Source organism: Taudactylus pleione, unplaced genomic scaffold (genome assembly GCF_031769625.1).
Source record: "Taudactylus pleione unplaced genomic scaffold, aTauple2 ptg000016l, whole genome shotgun sequence".
Lineage (NCBI taxonomy): Eukaryota > Metazoa > Chordata > Amphibia > Anura > Myobatrachidae > Taudactylus > Taudactylus pleione.
The window spans coordinates 48,705,104-48,727,511 of NW_028284418.1; the positions used below are offsets into that span (position 1 = coordinate 48,705,104).

Consider the following 22,408-nt stretch of genomic DNA (forward strand, 5'->3'; position numbering starts at 1 on the left):
ACAAACAAAATGAACAGAAATAAACACCTTGCCGCCTGGCACTAACTATACAGAAGTGATCCTAGCTCACTAATAAACAAAGTATTAAAAGGTTTTTTCAGGTTTAATTTACCTGCTTCCATCAACCTGATTCTCACACAGAGACACGAAAGTCTGTCCTTTCCCCAGGTAGTGTCTCTCTGTAATGATCAGCCTCACAGCACTAAAAAACAGCCACACAGCTGAAAACCCTAATTAGCCTCCTGTGGAGCTAATAACCCCAAAAAACTCCTAACACAAACACCTTCCTGAGGTTTCAAAAGACATAGGTCAGGAATCTAGGACAAATATGCCTGCCTTCCACTATGATGCCAGTGACTTTGTCACTATCTATCTATCTATCTATCTATATATATATATATATATATATATATATATATAATGTTGTTTCTATCTGCTCCAAGTTGGTGCAAAAACATCTGGACCGATTTTCATGAAACCTGCATTATTTTGTAGTGGAAACGCCTAGAAATAACCTGCACTTTGTTTCATGTCGATCCGTCAAGTTAGAGCTGAGCATTAACAAAAATTAAATGTATTGACATCATCAATGCAAGAGATAAGTGTGGCACCATGAGCGCAGCCGGTATGGGGTGAAGGGAGAGTTGCTTTGGGCTCACGTTCACTTGAATAGGATAGGCTACATAGCAGTCTGTGCACAGGGCACAGTGACATTGGTGTGAGTAGTGGGTGAAGACGCTGCTGCCACCAGTCCGTATAGTGGTGCTGGTCACGTGGGCCACTCCCACGACAGGGACCCTATGCAAAGCAATAAAACACCTGTGTGTGTATGTATAAATATATATATATATATATATATATATATATATACACACACACACATATTGGGCATACACATTTACAAGCAGTGTTCTTTCACCAGCTTTTGTGCATATCTTTAGCACTATCTTTCTATTACTGACACTATTCCTACATCCAGCTGTCCTCTGCCTTCTTACCTCATCCACATCATGACCATCTTTTCTTCAAATTCTCCCTTTACTCAATGCCTACCTTATCCTTTTATTCTGTCCCGTTTCCACCTCTATCCTGCCCCCCTAGGCTCCTCCACCTCTTCCCCCCCCCTTCTCTCCCCTCCTCTGTTTGTATTCCTCCCCTCTGCTTCCCTCGCCCTCCTCTCCTGTTACTCCACTTTCATTATTTTCTCCCCCACAATGGTCCCACTACCCCACCACTAAGCTTTGCACTCACCCTCCTCTCCCTATCACCTCACCACACTTTCATCGGCATCACACTAAACTTCCTCCCTTCCCTAGCTCTACAGGTTCCCTTCCTAGTTCAGGTGCCCGCACTATCCCAACACTCTCTTCAACCCTGTCTTCCAAATTTGTATCCTCAATGCTACAGCAACCCTAATAATCTCATTCACATCTCTCCTACTACCTCGGTCCCTCTCTTTTGTGCCCTCTGGAATGCCAGATCTCTCTGTAATAAACTGGTCCCAACCTACTCCTACCAACTCATACCCTCAGAAATGTCCCTTACATTTTCTACAGTTGAGGTTCATGCCATACGCCTCTTCCAACCTGTACACCTGCGAGTAGCTGTCATTTACCCCCTCACTTTCTCTCCTCAGATCTTCCCTCTAATATCTTAGGTGACTTCAATGTCCAAATTGATGTCCCTACAGGATCCACTGCCTTTAAACTCCTTAAGCTTACATCTTCATTTGGTCTCTCCCAATGGACCTCCTCGCCCTCCCATGCGAGTGGACACTCTCTTCATCTGGTTTTCACTCACCGTTGTGGTGTTACTGAATACTCCAACTTCGCATTCCTCCTCTCTGACAATCACCTTTTCTCTTTTAACCTATCACTCTCCTTCTCCACCACTGCCTCCAAAGGCTACCATTATTAAGCGTAACATTGACACTATTGACACAGTTTCTTTATCCTTCCTACTCGACTCTCTTCTCTCCCCTATTCTCTCTCTCCTGTCCTGAACAACCAGCTTCCTTATACACTGCCTCCCTTACTTCTGCACTGGACTCTGTTGCTCCGGCAATCACTACTCACCCTCGCAGATCCACACCTCAACTCTGGCATTCCAAATGCATCGAATACCTACAAAAATGTTCACGTACCACCGTGCGACAGTGGAGGAAATCGCGCTCTAAGGTTGACTTTCTCCATTTTAAATTTATACTCTCATTTTACAGTGCTGCCATTTCCCTCTCTAAACAGTCATATTTCAAGAACCTCATCTCCTCCCAGTCCTCTAACACCCGGCATCTCTTCGCCACTTTTAACTCCCTCCTCTCTCCACCGCCTCCACACTTTGCCTTTGACTTTGCCAACTACTTTACATCTAAAATTTAATCCATACGTCAGGACATAATTTCCCACCAAACCACCAGCACTCCACCCCCTCCCTTCCCTGATCATTTCTCCCCATCCACCTCACCTACTCTGACATCTTTCTCCCCTGCTTCAGGAGAGGAAGTAATGGCCCTTATCTGGTCCTCCCCCCTTGACCCTATCCCCTCCCACCTCCTCCGCTACCTCTCTCCTTCTGCCTGCTCCCATCTTGCCCACCTCCTTAATCTCTCCCTCTCATCAGGCACTGTCCCTTCTGCATTCAAGCATGCCCATGTCTCCCCAATTCTTAAAAAACCTACCCTTGACCCTAACACTCTAAATACCGACCCTGCTCTCTCCTCCCTTTTGCTTCCAAGCTCCTTGAGCGTATTGTTTACAACCGCCTTACTACCTTTCTTTCCTCCCACTCCCTGCTTCACCCACTTCAGTCTGGCTTCCGTTCTCTCCACTCCACTGAAACCGCCCTTACAAAAGTTAGCAATTACCTCCTTACAGCTGCTTATGACATTGTGGACCACCCTCTCCTCATGTAGATCCTTCACTCACTTGGTCTATGTGATACTGCCCTCTCCTGGCTATCCTCCTACCTCTCTGACCGCTCCTTCTCTGTCTCCTCTCATGTCTCCTCTTCCCACCCGTTTCCACTAACTGTAGGTTCTATTCTTGGACCTCTCCTATATTCCCTCTATACATCTTCTTTAGGTGAACTCTTTGGCTTTCAATATCATCTCTATGCTTATGATACTCAGATCTACCTTGCCTCCCCTGACCTCTCCCCCTCTCTCCTCATCTATATCTCCAACTGTCTCTCTGCTATCTCTTTCTGGATGTCCCAGCGCTTTCTTAAACTTAACATGTCTAAGACTGAGCTGATCATCTTCCCATTCTCCCGCATAACCTCACTTCCCACAATTCCATTATCTCTTAACGGCACAACTATCTCCTCTAGCACCCAAGGGCGCTGTTTTGGAATTATCCTCGACTTTTCCCTCTCCTTCAAACCACACATTCAGTACCTCTCACAGTCCTGACACTTCTATCTCAAAAATATTTTCAGGCTCAGACCCTTTCTCACCCTGGAGCAACTAAGGCCCTCATACATTCACTGGTCATCTCCAGATTGGACTATTGTAACCTCCTCTTATCTGGCCTCCCTGACTCCCACCTCTCTCCACCCCAATTTGTCCTGACTGCTGCTGCTCGACTCATCTGCCTCTCCAAACGTTTTACACCTGCCTCTCCTTTCCTACAAGTCCTACACTGGCTCCCCTTTCCCTTCAGATCCCAATTCATGGTCCTTACACTCGCTTACAAAGCCCTCACCCAAGCCTCTCCCATTTGCATCTCTGATCTCATCTCACTTCACACTCCTGCCCGCCCACTTCACTCAACAAATGTTGCCACCTCTATTGCCAACTGATTACTTCCTCCCACTCCCGCCTCCAAGATTTTGCCTGTGCTGATCCCTACCACTGGAACTCTCTCCCTCTCCCTATCAGGCTCTCCACCTCTCTACAAATCTTCAAACAGGCTTTCAAAACTCACTACTTCATCAAAGCCTTCCAGCTCTCATCCTAACCTGCTGCTCTATGCTACTTCCTGTCTACCCCATCTTTGTCACCCTTGTCTGTCTGCCCCTCCCCTTTAGAATGCAAACTTTAACGAGCAGGACCCTCTTCCCTCATGTGCTTCTCCTTCCCTCACTCATACGATCATCTACTCCAAAATTCTCACAAGGGCACCTAACACTTAGTAGCTGTGTTATGACTGCTATTGCAGCAATGTATATAAACTATATCCTTGTCCTGCATTGTTTTGTTCTGTAAGTCACTGTTTTTGTGTTCGCTCATTTGTTTATGTACTTTGAGGTGCTGCGGAACCCTTGTGGCGCCATATAAATAATGGATAATAATTATATAAAAATATATATATGTATATTATAATTGCTCACATAATAAAGGCAGTTTATTTCCCTGAACCAGACATTTCTTATATTGGTAAGAAATATTTGTAGAGGTAATGATCAATATAGTTGGATGGATGTCTTCACATGTATAAAGGTACATATATATGACCTTTTACTTGTTCTAATCAATTATGCATTAATTAAAAATATACATATTCCTTGCACGTCCTATGCCCTGAATACCATACTTCTTGACAATATGATCCTTATTGCCCTGCGGATTCATGTCTAGTGTAGGGCCAAAAGTAAGCACTGTTTTATTTCTTTTATTTTTTGTTGGGGAGGTGGAAGTTATGCATGGTAGGTTGTACGAGTTGTGTAAAGGACACTGGTTTAGAGATGCAAGCAGTGGTACAAGGGCCAGAACATGGATGTGTGTACAGTTTGCATGTAGTCTGGTGTTCATGTTTGTTCGCCGTTCATCCCCCTGTATATAGCAGATATTTAATTGCTGTTAGCCTACTGGCTCATGTGCTCCATTCTTGTGAACATCAGGGTGGTCTTCTTCTGTGAAAGGGCTTTTTGTATAAAGCCCTTTAAATTGTAGGTGGTGAAAGGAAAGCTGAGGGATTCCAGTGCCTCTCTGTGCTAAGAGACCTCAAACTATCCAGTGAGTCACCCTTACTAAATGAAGGTGCCTGTCAAGTGTACAGAGGTCACAGCGTACAGATATTCCAGCGATGCTAACAACTCATGACTGCTGGGTATAAATAGATTCGGGCAGCCAGGCAAACGCTTCAGGTCCATAATGCAAAGAACTGATGACAGACCTAAAAATAAAAGTGTGAACAAGTAACCTTTGTTTGTTAATTAGCACGTCTAAGTGCTGGAAATTAGATTTTTAGTCATGGCTTTAAGAAGAAGAGACGCTGCTTGACATTACATAGCTACTGCCTAATGCATCAGAGAAACAATTAGATAGCCAGACAGAAATTACAAACAATGAGTAGTAATGATGGGTATATGTTCATGCAATTATAAAATCTCTTTGGTATGGCTCCACCTAATGGACACATGTGTTATTGCATATAGATTTTATTACATGTACTGGAGGCTTTTTTGTTAGACAATTTTTCTTTATTTGTGCAGCTATTCTTACTGACTAAATTTATATACTCTCACTTCAGAGATGTTATGATTTAAGAGTTTATCTTAAATGATAATGATATTTTTGCTCAGACTTTTTATCCATCTTAATGGTTAGTATATTAAACATGATTAATACCTGTAGATGTTTTGGAGTTTAGCCCATGCTTTGTGGAAAACACTCCTGTTGTGCCCTTTTCCCAGACCACTGGCAGCAGGGCCGTAGCTAGGGTAGTGCGGCCGGTGCCATCGCACAGGGCACCACAGATCAGGGGGCGCGGTTTGGGCCTGTCAAATTTCTGTTTATTATCATTCTCTCTTCTAGCTTCCTCTTATTTCATCCCCAGCAACTCCTGGCCTCCCCTATCTCTTCCCTGGCCCTTCCCCATGAGGCCATGGCCCTTTTTTGGGTGGGTGCATTATGTCCCTTTGAGGGGGCGCCAATGCTCTTTTTGGCACAAGGCACCAAAAAGTCTAGTTACGGCTCTGACTGGCAGTGACTCAGCCGACACAACTGGAAATTAGGGCCATTGCAGCTAATCTTATTTATGGCCAGGTCATTCAACATCTCTGCAAACTGTTCTCTTCTTTATTAGCTATATTTAGATGCGTGTTTGTTTGTCAGAGAAGATCTGTAGCATAATAAACTTACTTCATGGCGCCCCTTTGTCTGTCCTGCTACGTATTGAGTAATTAGTACTTGGAGAGCAGCTGCTTCACATTAGACACAATTGAGTCTGCATTAATTGAGCACTGCATGCTATTTTGCAGTAAGTGATTTGCATGCCATAAACCTCATACAAAGAGAAATTTTAGCCGCAATCTGAACATATTGGTGTTTTTAAATGTGTGAATGAAGCAAGATACAAAGTAAACTATGATGTGGATCAGTATTATGATATGTTGTTAATAGTGACATTAAAAGCCCAAATGCTGAACGAAAATCTCCTTAAACCTTTATCTCTACAGTGTCTTATAATAATGAGATATCCATCTGTCGCCCCTGAATAAATGCACTGCCTAACTCACCAATCTGTGATTGGCTGGCAGACTGCATCTAGATTGATTATTTCATCACCGATGAAGAGGATTGACTAATACTATAAAAGGAATGAAAATACGAAATGCATACTCTTAATGAGGAACATATCGAGAATTCTGGGACTACTGTTGATTTCGGCTATGGAAAATGTAATTATGTGTACATTTTGTTTTCATTCTCAGGCAAGAGTTTGTAGAAGCCTATGTGGACTACATCTTCAATCGCTCGGTGGCTTCCCTGTTTAACGCATTTCATGCAGGCTTCCATAAAGTGTGTGGAGGCAATGTTTTAGAACTCTTTCAGCCAAATGAACTTCAGGCCATGGTTATTGGCAATACCAACTATGACTGGAAGGAGCTAGAAAAGGTGAGTAAGCTAAATACTTTCAATGTTTCACGGTCATTTTGGATCTTACAAATGGTGGTGGTTCCAGACACTGAACGCCATATTTCTGCCAGTAGTGTGACATTTTCATTTTTATTTTGACTGTGGTTCTTTTGTAAATAAGCAAATATTCAATGTTACAAAAATCTCCACCTCACTGTTCCTCCACTTGCTACTCAAGCAGTCAAAGGTAGCACTTTATAATCATAAAGTATCAACTAACCTACAGTGGAAATCAGTAAATAGCAGTGAATCACACTCTGACAACATCTTACATTTTAAATGGAGGTGTTTCTCATTTCATACAATGTTGGGAATGCAATTAGCCACGCTAATTTACTGTGAATAGACCCCTGGGAATCAATTAGTCAATTAGCCCCGAAGCTGGCAGTCATCAGAGATTTTTTTACCTGCCTGAGGCAGGTGATAGAGATCTCCTGAAAAGCATCCCCGTTTTCGTGATGCATCCCCATGATCGTGATCATGGATCCTATGTGTATTCACCCAAAAATGGATAATTTTCTCTGCATATAAAACGGCATCTAATTGAATTTCCCGAAAGCAAAAAAATGCAGTAAGTCCCGTTTTATTCACCCAAAAATTATCGGGGCTAAATGCATTCCCCCCAATATTTTCTTTTTCAATGGCTCATGTGGGGCCACTGTAATTCTGTTGGTTAGCAAACCTGGGAACGTTACAATCACTGAATTATGTTGTCTGTAATGAAATCAGAATATTAATGTGAATAGTAACAATAATTTAGAAATGGATAAAAACAGTTTTTCCGTAGGAATTAAACTTAAGGATTGGAATGATGTCAGTCTTTTTCTGGAGGTTATGGAAATCGTAGTTAAGTGTGTGGTCCTCTTGTGGATGCATTTACATAAATAATCCCAAAAGAAGTTATGGAAAGCCTATAAGTTTTGCTTGTACAAAATATATTATCTATATAATAAGCGAGAGTGTGTGTGTGTCTGTCTGTCTTTTTATCCTTTATGCCAGAGTTTTGTCCCTAGCTCCACCAAATTTTGCAAGGGTGATGTAGTTTGACTAGGATTAGGTGTTTACCTAGGTTTGAACTTCGTCAGGGCCACACACTGTCACACAATCCCATAAAACTAAGACACTCTTAAATTACACAGGTTCTGGGGCTGGCTTCATACACACACTGGAAAAAATCAAGAAAAAGCACTAGCGCCTTTTCTTTTGAGTCGCATACTTTTTTCTTGTTTATTCATACACACACTGTCACACTCAAAGTGCTGTGTTATATCACTTTTCCAACAGCCGCATACATGAAATACGAAGTTAGTCAGCCCTTTGTGTTTGCATGATAAACTTTGACATTAAACAGTGTGCATTATTTGCATTTCACTCACTGTCTCATTTTATAGTAGCCACCCCGGGGGGTCTTAGCAGAGTGCCTGGCAGGCTCGTAAGCAGCTCAGCACTTGATACATTTAGACTGTGGCAGACAGCATAATCAATCCACAACCTTTGATCCTGGCAAAGTTTAGCATATGGAGATTACACACTGTAGGAAAGATTGGTCGCAGCCACACAGTACCAATGTGGATGGGCCGCCTCCTGTCCAGGAACGGGACACCAGTCCAGGCATTCCCCATCTGATGGCAGTCCAACTAGACATGGTCTTCAATGTTGGTCTGCAGGGTGAATTCAGGGGGTGATTCAGCTGCGGATCAATGACAGGGATCATGCAGGGCGGGGAATGGAGAGGTGAGGATCTCCGTTGGCTGACAGAGATTTCCTGGCCTCTTTTATTCATCTGCTACAGCCTGCTTACCCCATTGACTCTCAGTCGGCCGAAGGGATCGTAGACTATTCGATACTGCGTCCTTGGACGCAGCTCGGATCAGTAATTCATGTAGGTGTGATGCCTCCTGCTGCATTACCATATTACAGCTATCTCAGCTGCTAACATGTTAGCAGCTGCGATAGCATATCTGTCCGCAGTTGAATCACCCCCTCTTTTCTGCATTGATTTCTGAAACTCAAATGATTTTGGACGCTATTCTGATTTCTGTTCTGTAAGTCACTCTGCTCCTGATATACCCCATTCCAAACGGTATGAGAATAGGCCTGCCTTGTTTACTCCTAATTTGCATAGTTATAGGCTAAGACAATGTAAGAAAATAAAGGCTGCAGTTGTACTTCAGGCTCCAGTCTTTAACCCAGGCAACACCGGGCATCCCAGCTAGTTAAAGAATAATTTAGGAATAACAAAATACAGTTACGAATTACATACATATATATGTATATGTCTTTGGTACCTAGCATTATTTTTAAGGGATGTGTTCAGCATCCCAGTGGTCGGGATGGCAACACTTACATTACCGGTGCCAGTAAGCCGACGCCTGTCAGAATCCCGGCGCCGGAATACCAACCACCTGGATGCCGAAGGTAAGTAGCAGGGTTGGAGGGAGGATTAGGGTTAGGCACTAGGGATTCTGAAGGCCAGGATCCCGACTGTCGGTAATTCATATCGATACATTTTTAAGGCATATTATTATGCAATGTGTTTTTGTCTGCATGTTCTATGCATTTAAAGGTAGTTTTCACACTTCCAATATACAGTTAAGGATTTTATATCTGAATTATAATGTGTGTGTGCAACTGTGTCTTCTCCGCCACTTTCTTGTACAGTAGTAAGAATGAATATTGTGGTAGTCCCTAGCCCAGTAACGGCAATGCTAATTGCAGGGCGCTCACTGGTGACTTTGGGTGGAATCCATTTCTATTTCCCCTAAAGGAGTCTGTTGCAGACTCTCAGTCGATATAACGATTCATTTACTAACATGTAGAACTGTGCACCTGCAATGTAAATGCCGTCTTTTGATGCCTTTCACCTACGTTAATGCGCCTGTTTATACAAAGAATAACATGGATTTATTTGCCAAGATGGCTGTTTCTGTGAGCCTGCAACATTTAGCATCTTTTTTTTTTTGTAAACAATTTTGCTTTTATTAATCTGGAAAAAAAAAGCATATTATAACAAAAAAATATACAATATGAATAACCCACATAGGTATAAACATATGCAAACAAAGTATAATATCGCAGTATAGAAGGCCTAGATCAGGGGCGGGGGAATCGGTATGAAATACGGCCGGCGGTTCGATTCCCAGCTGTGCCTGGCCGACAACAGCAGAGTTCCCGGCAGCGGAAGCCCGACAGCGCTGGAAATCCCGATCGTGGATAGGTAAGTACTACCTAACCCTCCTTAGGGGTGCCTAACCCTAACCTCCCCCACAAGTGCCTAACCCTAACCCCCCCCCCTTCCCCGCTGCCTAAACCTAGGTCCCCCGGAGGGGTGCCTAACCCTAAGTCCCCCCCGGGGGTGCCTAACCCTCCCTCCCCCTAGCCTAACCCTCCCGGGGGGGGTGCCTATCCCTAAATCCCCCCCCGGGTGCCCTGAACCTAACCCTCCCCCCCCCCCCCCGTGGCTGTTCACTCGCGGCGCCCGACATCCCTTCAATCGGGATGCCGGGCGCCGGTCTCCTGACGTCGGGGAAATGTCAGGCGTCTACATCTAGACGCTCGGCATTTCATCCCTCGCCGGGATATGACAGTCGGGAAGCCGGCTGCCGGCATTAAGGCAGCCGGCTTCCCGATTGTATACTGGGGTGGGGAACCTTTTTTCTGCCGAGGGCCATTTTGATATATATAACATTATTTGCGGGCCCGGTGCAGGCCACATTCCCTCCATGTGATGTCACAAGGGGCGGGGCCACAATTGCCGATGATTACATCCCGGGATGTAATCCGGGATGCTCCGAGGAGCTGTAAGGGCAGCGGTGTGACCGTCTGAAGCGTCCTAAGGACGCTCCTGGCGGCACTGCTGCATAGTTTCTGGCTGCAGGGTGCCATTCTAGGCACTCTGCTAGCCAGATGAGACTAGCAGAGAAAAGCTCAGAGTGCTGGACCAAATGACTCCGCGGGCCTTATACAGCCTTGGACCTCAGGTTCCCCATCCCTGGCCTAGATGGTAGTTAACTCAATAATGTAGTCTCCTCCAATAATGCTTTGACCTAGGTCTATTAACATAAATTAATAATGACACACTTGTTACTGCAAGCATCATGGGTAGAAAAGAAAAAAAAATAGTAAAGGAAAAGAAAAAAAAAAACCACAAATTAAAATTTTAAATAAAATAAGTTAAGATCTCTACTTAAAATCACAAGATGTATTAAAGAGCATTAGCCCAAAAAATCAATGTTCCAAACAAACCGTGACTAAATGAATTACTGTAGATAAATTGGGTGAATTACCCTCCCAAGTTCTCATTTGTCTAAGTGTTTTTTTGCATAAAGATCCCTGGCTTATTCCCCCAGTTAAGACTTATAGATCCTTAAAAATGACATAAAAAATTCAAAGCAACTTAAAAAGATTGTCTGGTAAAGGACCAGGAGAAAGTTTCAAATAATTTCATAATGTGTTCTCGTGTCACAGAATCCGAAGTCTCGATATAACTTCCCAAATTGCCATAGAAACGAGTAATGCCCTTGTCTATTTCGGATAATGTAGCTCTTCGGTCAAAGTATAATATTTGAAACAACATTGCTTTTAGTGTACTTAAGAACGGTGGAGAAGAAACTGTCCAGGATTTCAAAATAACTTTTTTTTATCAACTGCAGTCGCCAGGGTAACAAAAGGTATTTCTTTATGTCTTTAAGTCACAGTGTTTCAAATTCCCAAAAAGCATAGCCAAGGGGTTCTGTTGAACATGTACATGGATGATATAAATTATGCTACTTTATCCCAAAATTTCCGTCTCTTTCAGCATTTCCAGAATTGATGATAAAAGCTTGCTACATTGTGATTACATTTCAAACATGATCCAGATTTGACCACTATTATACAGTGCATCCGGAAAGTATTCACAGCGCTTCACTTTTTCCACATTTTGTTATGTTACAGCCTTATTCCAAAATGGAATAAATTCATTTTTTTGCTCAAAATTCTACACACAATACCCCATAATGACAACGTGTAAAAAGTTTTTTGAGATTTTTGCAAAGTTAATTAAAATAAAAAACTAAAAAATCACATGTACATAAGTATTCAGAGCCTTTGCCATGAAGCTCAAAATTGAGCTCAGGTACATCCTGTTTCCACTGTGTTCCTACAGCTTAATTGGAGTCCACCTGTGGTAAATTCAGTTGATTGGACATGATTTTGAAAGGCTTACACCTGTCTATATAAGGTCCCACACTTGACAGTGCATGTCAGAGCACAAACAAAGCATGAAGTCCAAGGAATTGTCTGTAGACCTCTGAGACAGGATTTTTTCGAGGCACAAATCTGGGGATGGGTTACAGAAAAATACCTGCTGCTTTGAAGGTCCCAATGAGGAAAGTGGCCTCTTTCATCCGTAAATGGAAGAAGTTTGGAACCACCAGGACTCTTCCTAGAGTTCGCCGGCCGTCTAAACTGAGCGATCGTGAAAGAAGGGCCCTAGTCAGGGAGGTGACCAAGAACTTGATGGTCACTCTGTCAGAGCTACAGCATTCCTCTGTGAAGAGAGGAGAACCTTCCAGAAGGACAACCATCTCTACAGCAATCCACCAATCAGGCCTGTATGGTAGAGTGGCCAGACGGAAGTTCTCCTTAGTAAAAAGCACATGGCAGCCCACCTGGAGTTTGCCAAAATGCGCCTGAAGGACTCTCAGACCATGAGAAACAAAATTCTTTTGTCTGATGAGACAAAGATTGAACTCTTTGGCGTGAATGCCAGGCGTTATGTTTGGAGGAAACCAGGCACCGCTCATCACCAGGCCAATACCATCCCTACAGTGAAGCATGTTGGTGGCAGCATCATGCTGTGGGGATATTTTTCAGCAGCAGGAACTGGGAGACTAGTCAGGATAGAGGGAAAGATGAATGCAGCAATGTACAGAGACATCCTGGATGAAAACCTGCTCCAGAGCACTCTTGACCTCAGACTGGGGCGACTGTTCATCTTTCAGCAGGGCAACGACCCTAAGCACACAGCCAAGATATCAAAGGAGAGGCTTCAGAACAACTCTGTAAATGTCCTTGAGTGGCCCAGCCAGAGCCCAGACTTGAATCCGATTGAACATCTCTGGAGAGATCTGAAAATGGCTGGCAACCTACTTTTCCCATCCAACCTGATTGGAGCTTGAGAGGTGCTGCAAAGAGGAATGGGCGAAACTGGCCAAAGATAGGTGTGCCAAGCTTATGGCATCATATTCCAAAAGACTTGAGGCTGTAATTGCTGCCAAAGGTGCATCAACAAAGTTTTGAGCAAAGGCTGTGACTACTTATGTACATGTGATTTCTTAGTTTTTTATTTTAATTACATTTGTAAAAATCTCAAAATAACTTTTTACACGACGTCATTATGGGGTATTGTGTGTAGACTTTTGATGACAAAATGAATTTATTCCATTTTGGAATAAGGCTGTAACATAACAAAATGTGGAAAAAGTGAAGCACTGTATATATCCTCTGACCCTGTGATATGTAAGCTCTCTGTAAAGTTCTACAATATACCTCTTGAAGTAAAGCCGAGTGTAATATAGACACAGTTTTATGAAAATGTACATTTAAATGATTGGAGGACAAGTCTGGGCCCACATCACCCTGCCATTTGGAGGTTAATTTATCCCAGAGCTTAATAGCTGCAATTTGCATTAAATCAACAGCTAAGTAACAAATTGTATAGGGTATAGTACCCAAAGAGTAAATTAGAGTCATTAAAGGATCTTTGCCAGGGGAAAAGGAGACAATGGCAGTAATAGATTGGATAAAGTGTCCAGCTTGCAAGTACATAAAAAAAATGTGCGGATGAGCATATTTCTCAGATAAAGAGGAAAAAGGACATCAATGTGGCCCCCGGATCAAAAACATTACGTATTGCCAAAATACCTTTGTTTCTCCGTGTTAAAAATAATTAATTATCCAATCCAGGCGGAAATAATGGGTTACACCATAAAGTGGTTTATAAAGTAGAAAGATAGCTTCTATGAAATCCCTTATTGATTTCCATCTAAAAGCGGTCAGTATCTATAAAAAGAACGTTGTCACTCACGAATGGATGGTGGGATAGCGGAAAGAGGCAGGTGTGGTAAAGCCGCAGTAGAATATGGGGCAGATGAGGCTTGTTCAAGTAACCGATTAGTATATACAGTATGTCTCTGTTCCAAAACCAATCTAGTATATAACGAAAAAACTAGTTTAGAAAAATTCCTCAAGTCATGCATCCCCAAACCACCCTGTTTCCTAGACAGGCGAAGCTTTATAAGAGCAATTTTAGACTGTTTCCCCTGCCACAAAAATTTGGTAAATAATTTATTGTAATTTTTACAGTCAGAATTGGGGAGAGCGATAGATAGCATTTGGATAGTGTATGAAATTTTAGGAAATATTACACTCTTTAATAAAGCTACCTTACCCAGGAAAGAGAGAGGTAGCTGGGAATTTTTTTTTAAAATGGGGGGGAAAATTAATTTTGTAAGGTCATCTAGATTAGAAGGTATGTGAACCCCTAAATACTTGAGGGAATGGGTATTGACTTAAAAAAAATTGGGGTACTGTGGGATTAATATTGGAAACACAATAACCAGAGAGAGGCATCACTTCCGATTTATCGAGATTAACCTTATAACCCACAAATGAGCCAAGTTTGGTGATATAATTATGATGACGGGAAGAGATATATCCAGTTTAGAGACAAATAACATCATATATTCTGCAAAGAATACGATTTTGGTTTCAATAGTATCAATCAAAATACCAGAAAATTATTTCTCTCTTCGTAAGACTGTGCTAAAGCCTCCAGGGCGAGTTCAAACAAAAGAGGGGAGAAAAGGCACCCCTGTCTAGTGCCTCTATAAATTGGAAATGCAGAGGAAATATAACCTCCGCTTACTATCTGTGTTGTAGCTCCCATATAAAGAGTGTTTATTCTCTGGTTTTCCAGAGAATAAAGTTCTCTTGAAAACCGAACCTCGCCAGCGATTTAAACTGATGCGCCCACATAAGGTCAAAAGTTGTTTTTTTTAGTGTCTAATGATATTTAGCATCTTATAATTAGAGAAACCACACAATACAAAAAGGAAAGTGAAGTCCTGTTGGATTCATTCTCTCTCAGTAAATTATAGCTGAAAGTAATTCATGGAGGTCAGTCCAATTACTTGCGATGTACTCGCGGGTGCGAGTCATCACGACAGTGGCTGCACTTGACGGCAGCTTAACGGCTCCGAGCAAAATTAAGCAAATTTGGGCTCGGATGAGGCCATGAAGGGTGCGAGGTGCCGATCCATTGCCGGCGTTTTTATGCCGTTATAACGGCAACTCTCATTCATCGCATATAATTGGATTGACCCATAGTATGGTTGTTCTACTCCTCTGTATTCATAAACAACTCATCGTACAGTTATACACCCTGAACGATAACAGTGAGGGTACATGTGTGCACATAACACCTTAATACATTGTTACTGAAATGTGAGCTAATGATATAAATTTTTCAGATATGTTGCAAGTCTAATATTGCAATATTCGATCTACAGTCAATAATAATACTAAGAGAGAGAATTTATGCAACCACTAAGAACCATTTAAGCCATTGGGGTCTATGGGCCTGATTCAGAGCCGGACGCTATTTGCGCTCACTCGTCCAGAAAAAGGGGCTGGCTATTTAAATTAACCGGCAATATGGTATATGAGAAGGGGGGGAAGGGATGCGCTACTCCACTATTATTTGATTAGGGTTATTGCAGCTTGGCGTAAGTGAGGGCACTACAAAACCTCACTCATATGCGAACATACATGTGGTAAAGTGAAGGAGAGAGAACACCTAGCGCATATAACACCCTAGTTAATCAGATAATAGATAAATGAGTGGTGCTTGTTAATAATTTAATCAGTCAATATACATATGTATTGCAGCCCCACAAAGGGTATCTTCTGCAATATAATCAAATAGATATCATAAAAATAATTAAGGATATTCCCAAAGAAATAAATACATACAAGATAAATATATAAAAATAGATTTATTTAATTTAAGATATTGAAAGTTAATGTAGACTGAGATTTTAAACAGTACTAATAGAATGAATAATAAAATATAAATACTGTCTATTGTCACAAATTGAGGCACCTTGTGTGCCTATATATAAGATAATCACTGTATTGCAGAAGATACCCTTTGTGGGGCTGCAATACATATGTATATTGACTGATTGAATTATTAACAAGCACCTCTCATTTATCTATTATCTGATTAAAACTAGGGTGTTATATGCGCTAGGTGTTCTCTCTCCTTCTATTTAAATTAACCGTTCGCTCTTTGCGGTCTGTTCACGCCTCTATGTCTGAACGAGCGAACAAAACATGCAAACGTAATTTTGAAAAAAACGCCCCCTGGCCGCTCGCATCATACGTCATGTCCGCTATTTATTAGATTAATCAAGTACATCGGACGGCGTATGAACTGCTCGCTATTCTTGTGGTTGGTTTTTCCTACCACAATCATGCGAGCAGTTCTAACTATAAAACAACCAAGTGACGTTGTCGATGACGCTGCTTTGTTAAGTATGCACACCCTTAAAACGCCCGTTTTGACCTTTAAGCACGCCTGCGTTCGGATCTCCACTCCCCGTTTTCAAGCACCTTCCCCTGTTACCACCCACAAACGCCTCATTCTGTCACTCAAAATAGTAGGCATTCGCTATTTAGCGAGCACACGATTTTCGGTCGCACTGACTGGTTCGCGCATGCGTATTAAAATCCGCGCAGTTGTGCGAACATCGGTCGGAAAGAACGAGCGGCCGCTTACGAGCGGCTCTGAATCAGGCCCGATGTACTAAGCATTGGAGAGAGATAAAGTGTACAGAGGCAAAGTACCAATCAATGAGCTCCTCATTGTCACTTTAAAGGCTGTGTTTGAAAAATGACAGGAGCTGATTGGTACTTTATCTCCATCCACGTAATCTCTCTATAAGGCTTAGTACATAGACCCTTTAGACACCTTAGTTTTATAATACAGCTATTGAGTACGTGAAAGCCTTTTAAACCTTACATAGAGTATGCTGCATGCACAATAATAGCAATTAGGGACTTTGCCTGTTTGTCATAACTTGTGATAGTACTTGGATGAATGTAGGTAAGCATAGAACAACTTATAGATGTATATAGCAGGCCAATCACACACCTAAACATAATGCAGTCTGTGAGTCCATTTTTATTACAGGCTCACGCTGCTGTCACTGGGCAAATGAAATACATCTTAGTATTCTTCTCATCTTCTCTGAGCTGACGATGATGCAGCCTGTGAATCAGTTACAGACTCACACCGCTATTGTAAGATCAGTGAAATCACTGATCATATTTATAGTCTTATATTAAGTTTACCCAATTAACATTATATCCAGCCTTTTAGCTAAATCCATTTTCAAGTTAAAGAACTCAACCGTGAAAAAGTGTTTTTCACTGATATACGTGTTGCTGTCTGGGGAGGGGTATTCTCTGTGAGCCTGTAAATAATACATAATCTTCTCATGCGTGTCCCAGTGTACCCTCACTGTCATGATTACTATAACATATACTGTAAATAAGGCAGAATTTTAGGAGAAAGCTGAAATGTATATAGGGAATGGTCCTTAAGTGTAAGCTAACTGCATTTCTATAGTAACATTTTCTTTCCTTTTATTAAACATAGGCGCAGAAACCTTTCAGGGGCAGTTTTAAAAAGCAGAAGGCAATGTCTTTTATGCTCAAGTAGGGTGAATAGGCACATTTAGTATTACTATGTATATTATTATTTTTTCTGTTGTTTTTTTTTTTTTTTTCTAATGCTTTTTCTGACAGATTGTTTATGCTGCCGATTCTCTGACTATTGTATTAGAACTATAATATGCAGCACTAAATAATAATACAATATTTACCTTTTGTGTTTTTTTTTTCTAGCATACAGAATATAAAGGAGAGTATTGGGCAGATCATCCAACTATTAAAGTATTTTGGGAGGTTTTCCATGAGTTATCGCTTGAAAAGAAAAAGCAGTTCTTGTGTAAGTATGGTTTGTATTCTATGGTATAATTCTAATGCCATGATAACCATGTTACCCATTTATCCCAGATGGTCTAAGGTCTAGGTCTAAGCTTAATCTGTATGCTCCTTGCTACAATGTAGACCTATGTCTTGCAGTAAAAACAAAGTCACTGTGATGGAGGTAACGTGATAGATGAAAAATCAATATACCCTTGAATGTAACATCAAAATAAAATCTTAAACATAGACCATAAAATTCAGAGCTCCAATGGAAGAAAGCATGCCTGTATGCTAAATACTGTACATTATAAATGTCTTATTTTACTGATTGTTTTTTGTAGAGCAATGTTCTAGCCATGAAAAAGTTGCTTGAAACATCAACAATTGCATATATAATATCACCTAAATATAAGTGTTGTCCGATACCCAAATAGAATGTGAAGCTGACTTACCAGTTTAAAAGAAAACTAGGAGCTGAAGCACATATTTAGCAAAGCTCTAATTGCAAACTTATAGGTCTCCTAGACATATCAAAATCTGATGCGTTTCATCACCATAAAGGCAGTATCCTCAGAGAATGTTTGTTCTTAGATGACATGTCTTCTATGGCAGGGGTTCTCAAACTATTTCCCGCCTGACAATAAAAATTATTACAGGACCCCAGCAAGTTGCCACAGAATGGCTGCCACGCATGCAAGGTCATCAGACCGCGCATGCACAGTAGCACTACGTAGGCACAAACCAGAAGTGAAGTGCAAGGGTTGTAGGGGGAGGCAGAGGGTGGTAGGGAGAGGCAGTGGGTGTTTAATTGGTGTGTTTCCCCTCTACATCCCACACTGTGAGCTCCCGTTTCCCCACCCCATGCACATCCCATACCGTCTGTGCACTTTGCTGCTTTTCCGCCCTCCATCGATTAACCCACATTTTGTGCTCCCAACCCCAACCACCCTGGGTTCATTTAGAGCACCTTCTTCACAGAGGCAGAGAGAGTTCTGATTGCTGGCTCCTCTGTATCTGATTGCTACTGGCCGGCAGGTGGCTGTTTGTTTGTCTTTACAGACAGTCTCACTGAGCTTCTACATCTGAGCCTGCTGCTGAGTGGGACAGGAAAGGCTGCTGAGCACTGGGTGGGGGCTGGACTGCCTGATGACTCCTCGGATTTCTCAGCCAGTGATCTGAAAAGTCTGAAGTAACTGACAGTTCAACAGATTTCAGACTCCTCAGATCACTGAGATCTGAGAAGATATCAGCCTGATCCCATGCGAGTTGAGACCCCTGCTGCTTTATGGTGTTGGAAAACCTCACTCCTGTTAGTATCATCATCATCAATCTAAACTAAAGCCTTTACATTTGCAGAAAATATTTAAATTACATGCAAGATTGTCTCTCTCATCACTTGACTTGAATTGCTGTTCTGCTCCTCTACCGCTCCACTTTTGAAAAAGCTGACACCTCTTGCTGAGTCCATCTCTATAACTGAACCGACTGACATGGGTTTGGAGTATAATCTTTCTTGGCGTCTTACAAGTTTTCAAGAATATCTTTGCTTAATATTCTCCCCGCTACTAGTGTCTCTTATACCTGTTGAGATTTCATTCAGATGCACAATCTATTTGGATTTCCGACAGCATTTTTATCTCTGTGGTATGTTGTACATCGTTTCTGAATTTTTTGCATGGCTGCAAATCCGTAAAGAAAAGCATAAGCCCGCAGGCATTCCTACCATCAGTGGTGCTCTGAAGTCTATGTTGTCTGTTCATGATTGTATGCAAATTTATTTTAAGATATCTTGTATTAAATAATATTTTGTTGTTAAACTCATAGGTATATTAATTATTTCATTTTATCAATCAAGTTGCCACCATCGTGGTGATTTTCTTTATATTGTGGTAGTGTGTTGCAGGTTCCATTGTTTGGTTGCTGTGGAGGTAACATAGTGAGAGCCTAGAGGGATTTTTTCCTGTGTCTTGCAGTGTTTTAATGTCTACACAAAATTATATCTGACATTGTGTATCCAATAACCATGTACTTAGCTTCCTGGCCTGCAAGTGTCCACACTCTGCATTCATTAGACCTTTGTAGGATAACACATACCTAAGTTCTTCCCCTTCCTGGAAATAAGTATTTCCTCCAGCAGGTGACAGCGCTTCTAGATATAGCTCGGCCTATTAGGCTTGTCACTTATCAGCAGCGCTGAGTTCATGTAGAGTTCAGAGACGATGGTTATGCGTATTACCATGCACTAGTGTGAGATGGCTGTGTGGTCACATACACAGTCCTCATAACTACTGAATGAGGCCTGAGCCAGGATCTATTTTGGACCATATTATGCAAACTGCATTAACTTCTTCCATGTTCCTGCCTATAAACTAAATCTGGGGTTCTCAACACCAGTCCTCATGTGCCACCCGCAGGTCATGTTTTGTGGATTTTGTTCTTTCTTTTCTTTTGTTGGGTCCGTAATTATCCCACCTGCTTTCATAGAAAAAAATCCTCAAAACATGACCTGTTAAAGTTTTCTTGAGGGTTGCGGTTGAGAACCACTAAGCTAAAATAATTCTTTCCACGTTTTTAATATCCTAAAGTCTGAATGTATTTCAGTATGTAACGCACAAAAGAATCGATGAAGCTGAAATGACGAAACTTATGTTACAGGAAAACATATATGATGGTTTACAGCACCTCAAGCCACAGTGATGCTGGATGAAAAAAATATAGATTCACCTATGAACTATGTTATCTCGCCTTTAAATTGCAGTTAAATTTTTAGGAAAACCTATTCATATTATATAAAATGTTATTGTACCCATTAGGAGAAATGTAATGCTATTGGAAGTGACAGACAAGTTGTGTGACCATATAAAAAATGAGGTAGAAGGTGGATTATGAGGGGCGGGGCTAGATGAGGTTGAGCTTTGGTGACCATTACAATAAACGTGATAAAGCGTAAAAGGTTTAATGCATAGGAGCTGTAAGCATTGCTCAAACACTGTGAGCGAACAGATATATAGCATATACATTTGTCACTCTCTGGTATGGCTAAAGAACGCCCTAAAATTGAAAAGTGTTATCTTTGATATTTATTTTTTAATTGTATAGTATATCTGTAACAGTGGAAATAGGTGTAATCTACATGCTGTAAAATCAGTTGTGTTTACTACTAACCACATGCACAAATAGATAATAAAAAATGTCCAACTGCCTCTACTGGAAAAAGGAAAAAAAATAAATGTACAGTGCATCCGGAAAGTATTCACAGCGCTTCACTTTTTCCACATTTTATTATGTTACAGCCTTATTCCAAAATTGAATAAATTCCTTTTTGTCCACAAAATTCTACACACAATACCCCATAATGACAACGTGTAAAAAGTTTTTTTGAGATTTTTGCAAATTTAGTAATAAAAAAAAAAAGAAATCACACAAGTTTTCACAGCCTTTGCTCAATACTTTGTTGATGCACCTTTGGCAGCAATTACAGCCTCAAGTCTTTTTGAATATGATGCCATAAGCTTGGCACACCTATCTTTGGCCAGTTTCGCCCATTCCTCTTTGCAGCACCTCTCAAGCTCCATCAGGTTGGATGGGAAACGTCGGTGCACAGCCATTTTCAGATCTCTCCAGAGATGTTCAATCGGATTCAAGTCTGGGCTCTGGATGGGCCACTCAAGGACTTTCACAGAGTTGTCCTGAAGCAACTCCTTTGATATCTTGGCTGTGTGCTGAGGGTCGTTGTCCTGCTGAAAGATGACCCTTCGCCCAGTCTGAGGTCAAGAGTGCTCTGGAGCAGGTTTTCATCCAGGATGTCTCTGTACATTGCTGCATTCATCTGTCCCTCTTTCCTGACTAGTCTCCCAGTTCCTGCTGCTGAAAAACATCCCCACAGCATGATGCTGCCACCACCATGCTTCACTGTAGGGGATGGTATTGGCCTGGTGATGAGCGGTGCCTGGTTTCCTCCAAACAATGCCTGGCATTCACGCCAAAGAGTTCAATCTTGTCTCATCAGACCAGAGAATTTTGTTTCTCATGGTCTGAGAGTCCTTCAGTTGTATTTTGGCAAACTCCAGGCGGGCTGCCATGCGCTTTTTACTAAGGAGTGGCTTCCGTCTGTCCACTCTACCATACTAATTGGTGGATTGCTGCAGAGATGGTTGTCCTTCTGGAAGGTTCTCTTCTCTCCACAGAGGAATGCTGTAGCTCTGACAGAGTGACCATCGGGTTCTTGGTCACCTCTCTGACTGGGGTCCTTCTCCCATGATCACTCAGTTTAGACGGCCAGTCAACTCTAGGAAGAGTCCTGGTGGTTCCAAACTTCTTCCATTTACGGATGATGGAGATCACTGTGCTCATTGGGACCTTCAAAGCAGCAGATATTTTTCTGTAACCTTCCCCAGATTTGTGCCAGACAATCCTGTCTTGGGAGTCTACAAACAATTCCTTGGACTTCATGCTTGGTTTGTGCTCTGACATGCACTGTCAAGTGTGGGACCTTATACAGACAGGTGTATG

General features: G+C 41.8%; 1 protein-coding gene across 2 annotated transcripts in view; it reads left to right on the forward strand.

Annotated features, from left to right (window-relative positions):
• HERC4 (HECT and RLD domain containing E3 ubiquitin protein ligase 4) overlaps positions 1 to 22,408 on the forward strand; it is a 116,937-nt gene that overhangs the window by 93,627 nt on the left and 902 nt on the right. For both annotated transcript variants that reach the window (XM_088476326.1, XM_088476328.1), the window contains 2 exons: positions 6,655 to 6,838; positions 17,813 to 17,915. In XM_088476326.1, coding sequence (XP_088332452.1) covers positions 6,655 to 6,838; positions 17,813 to 17,915 — 287 coding nt within the window. The remainder of the gene's footprint in view (positions 1 to 6,654; positions 6,839 to 17,812; positions 17,916 to 22,408) is intronic.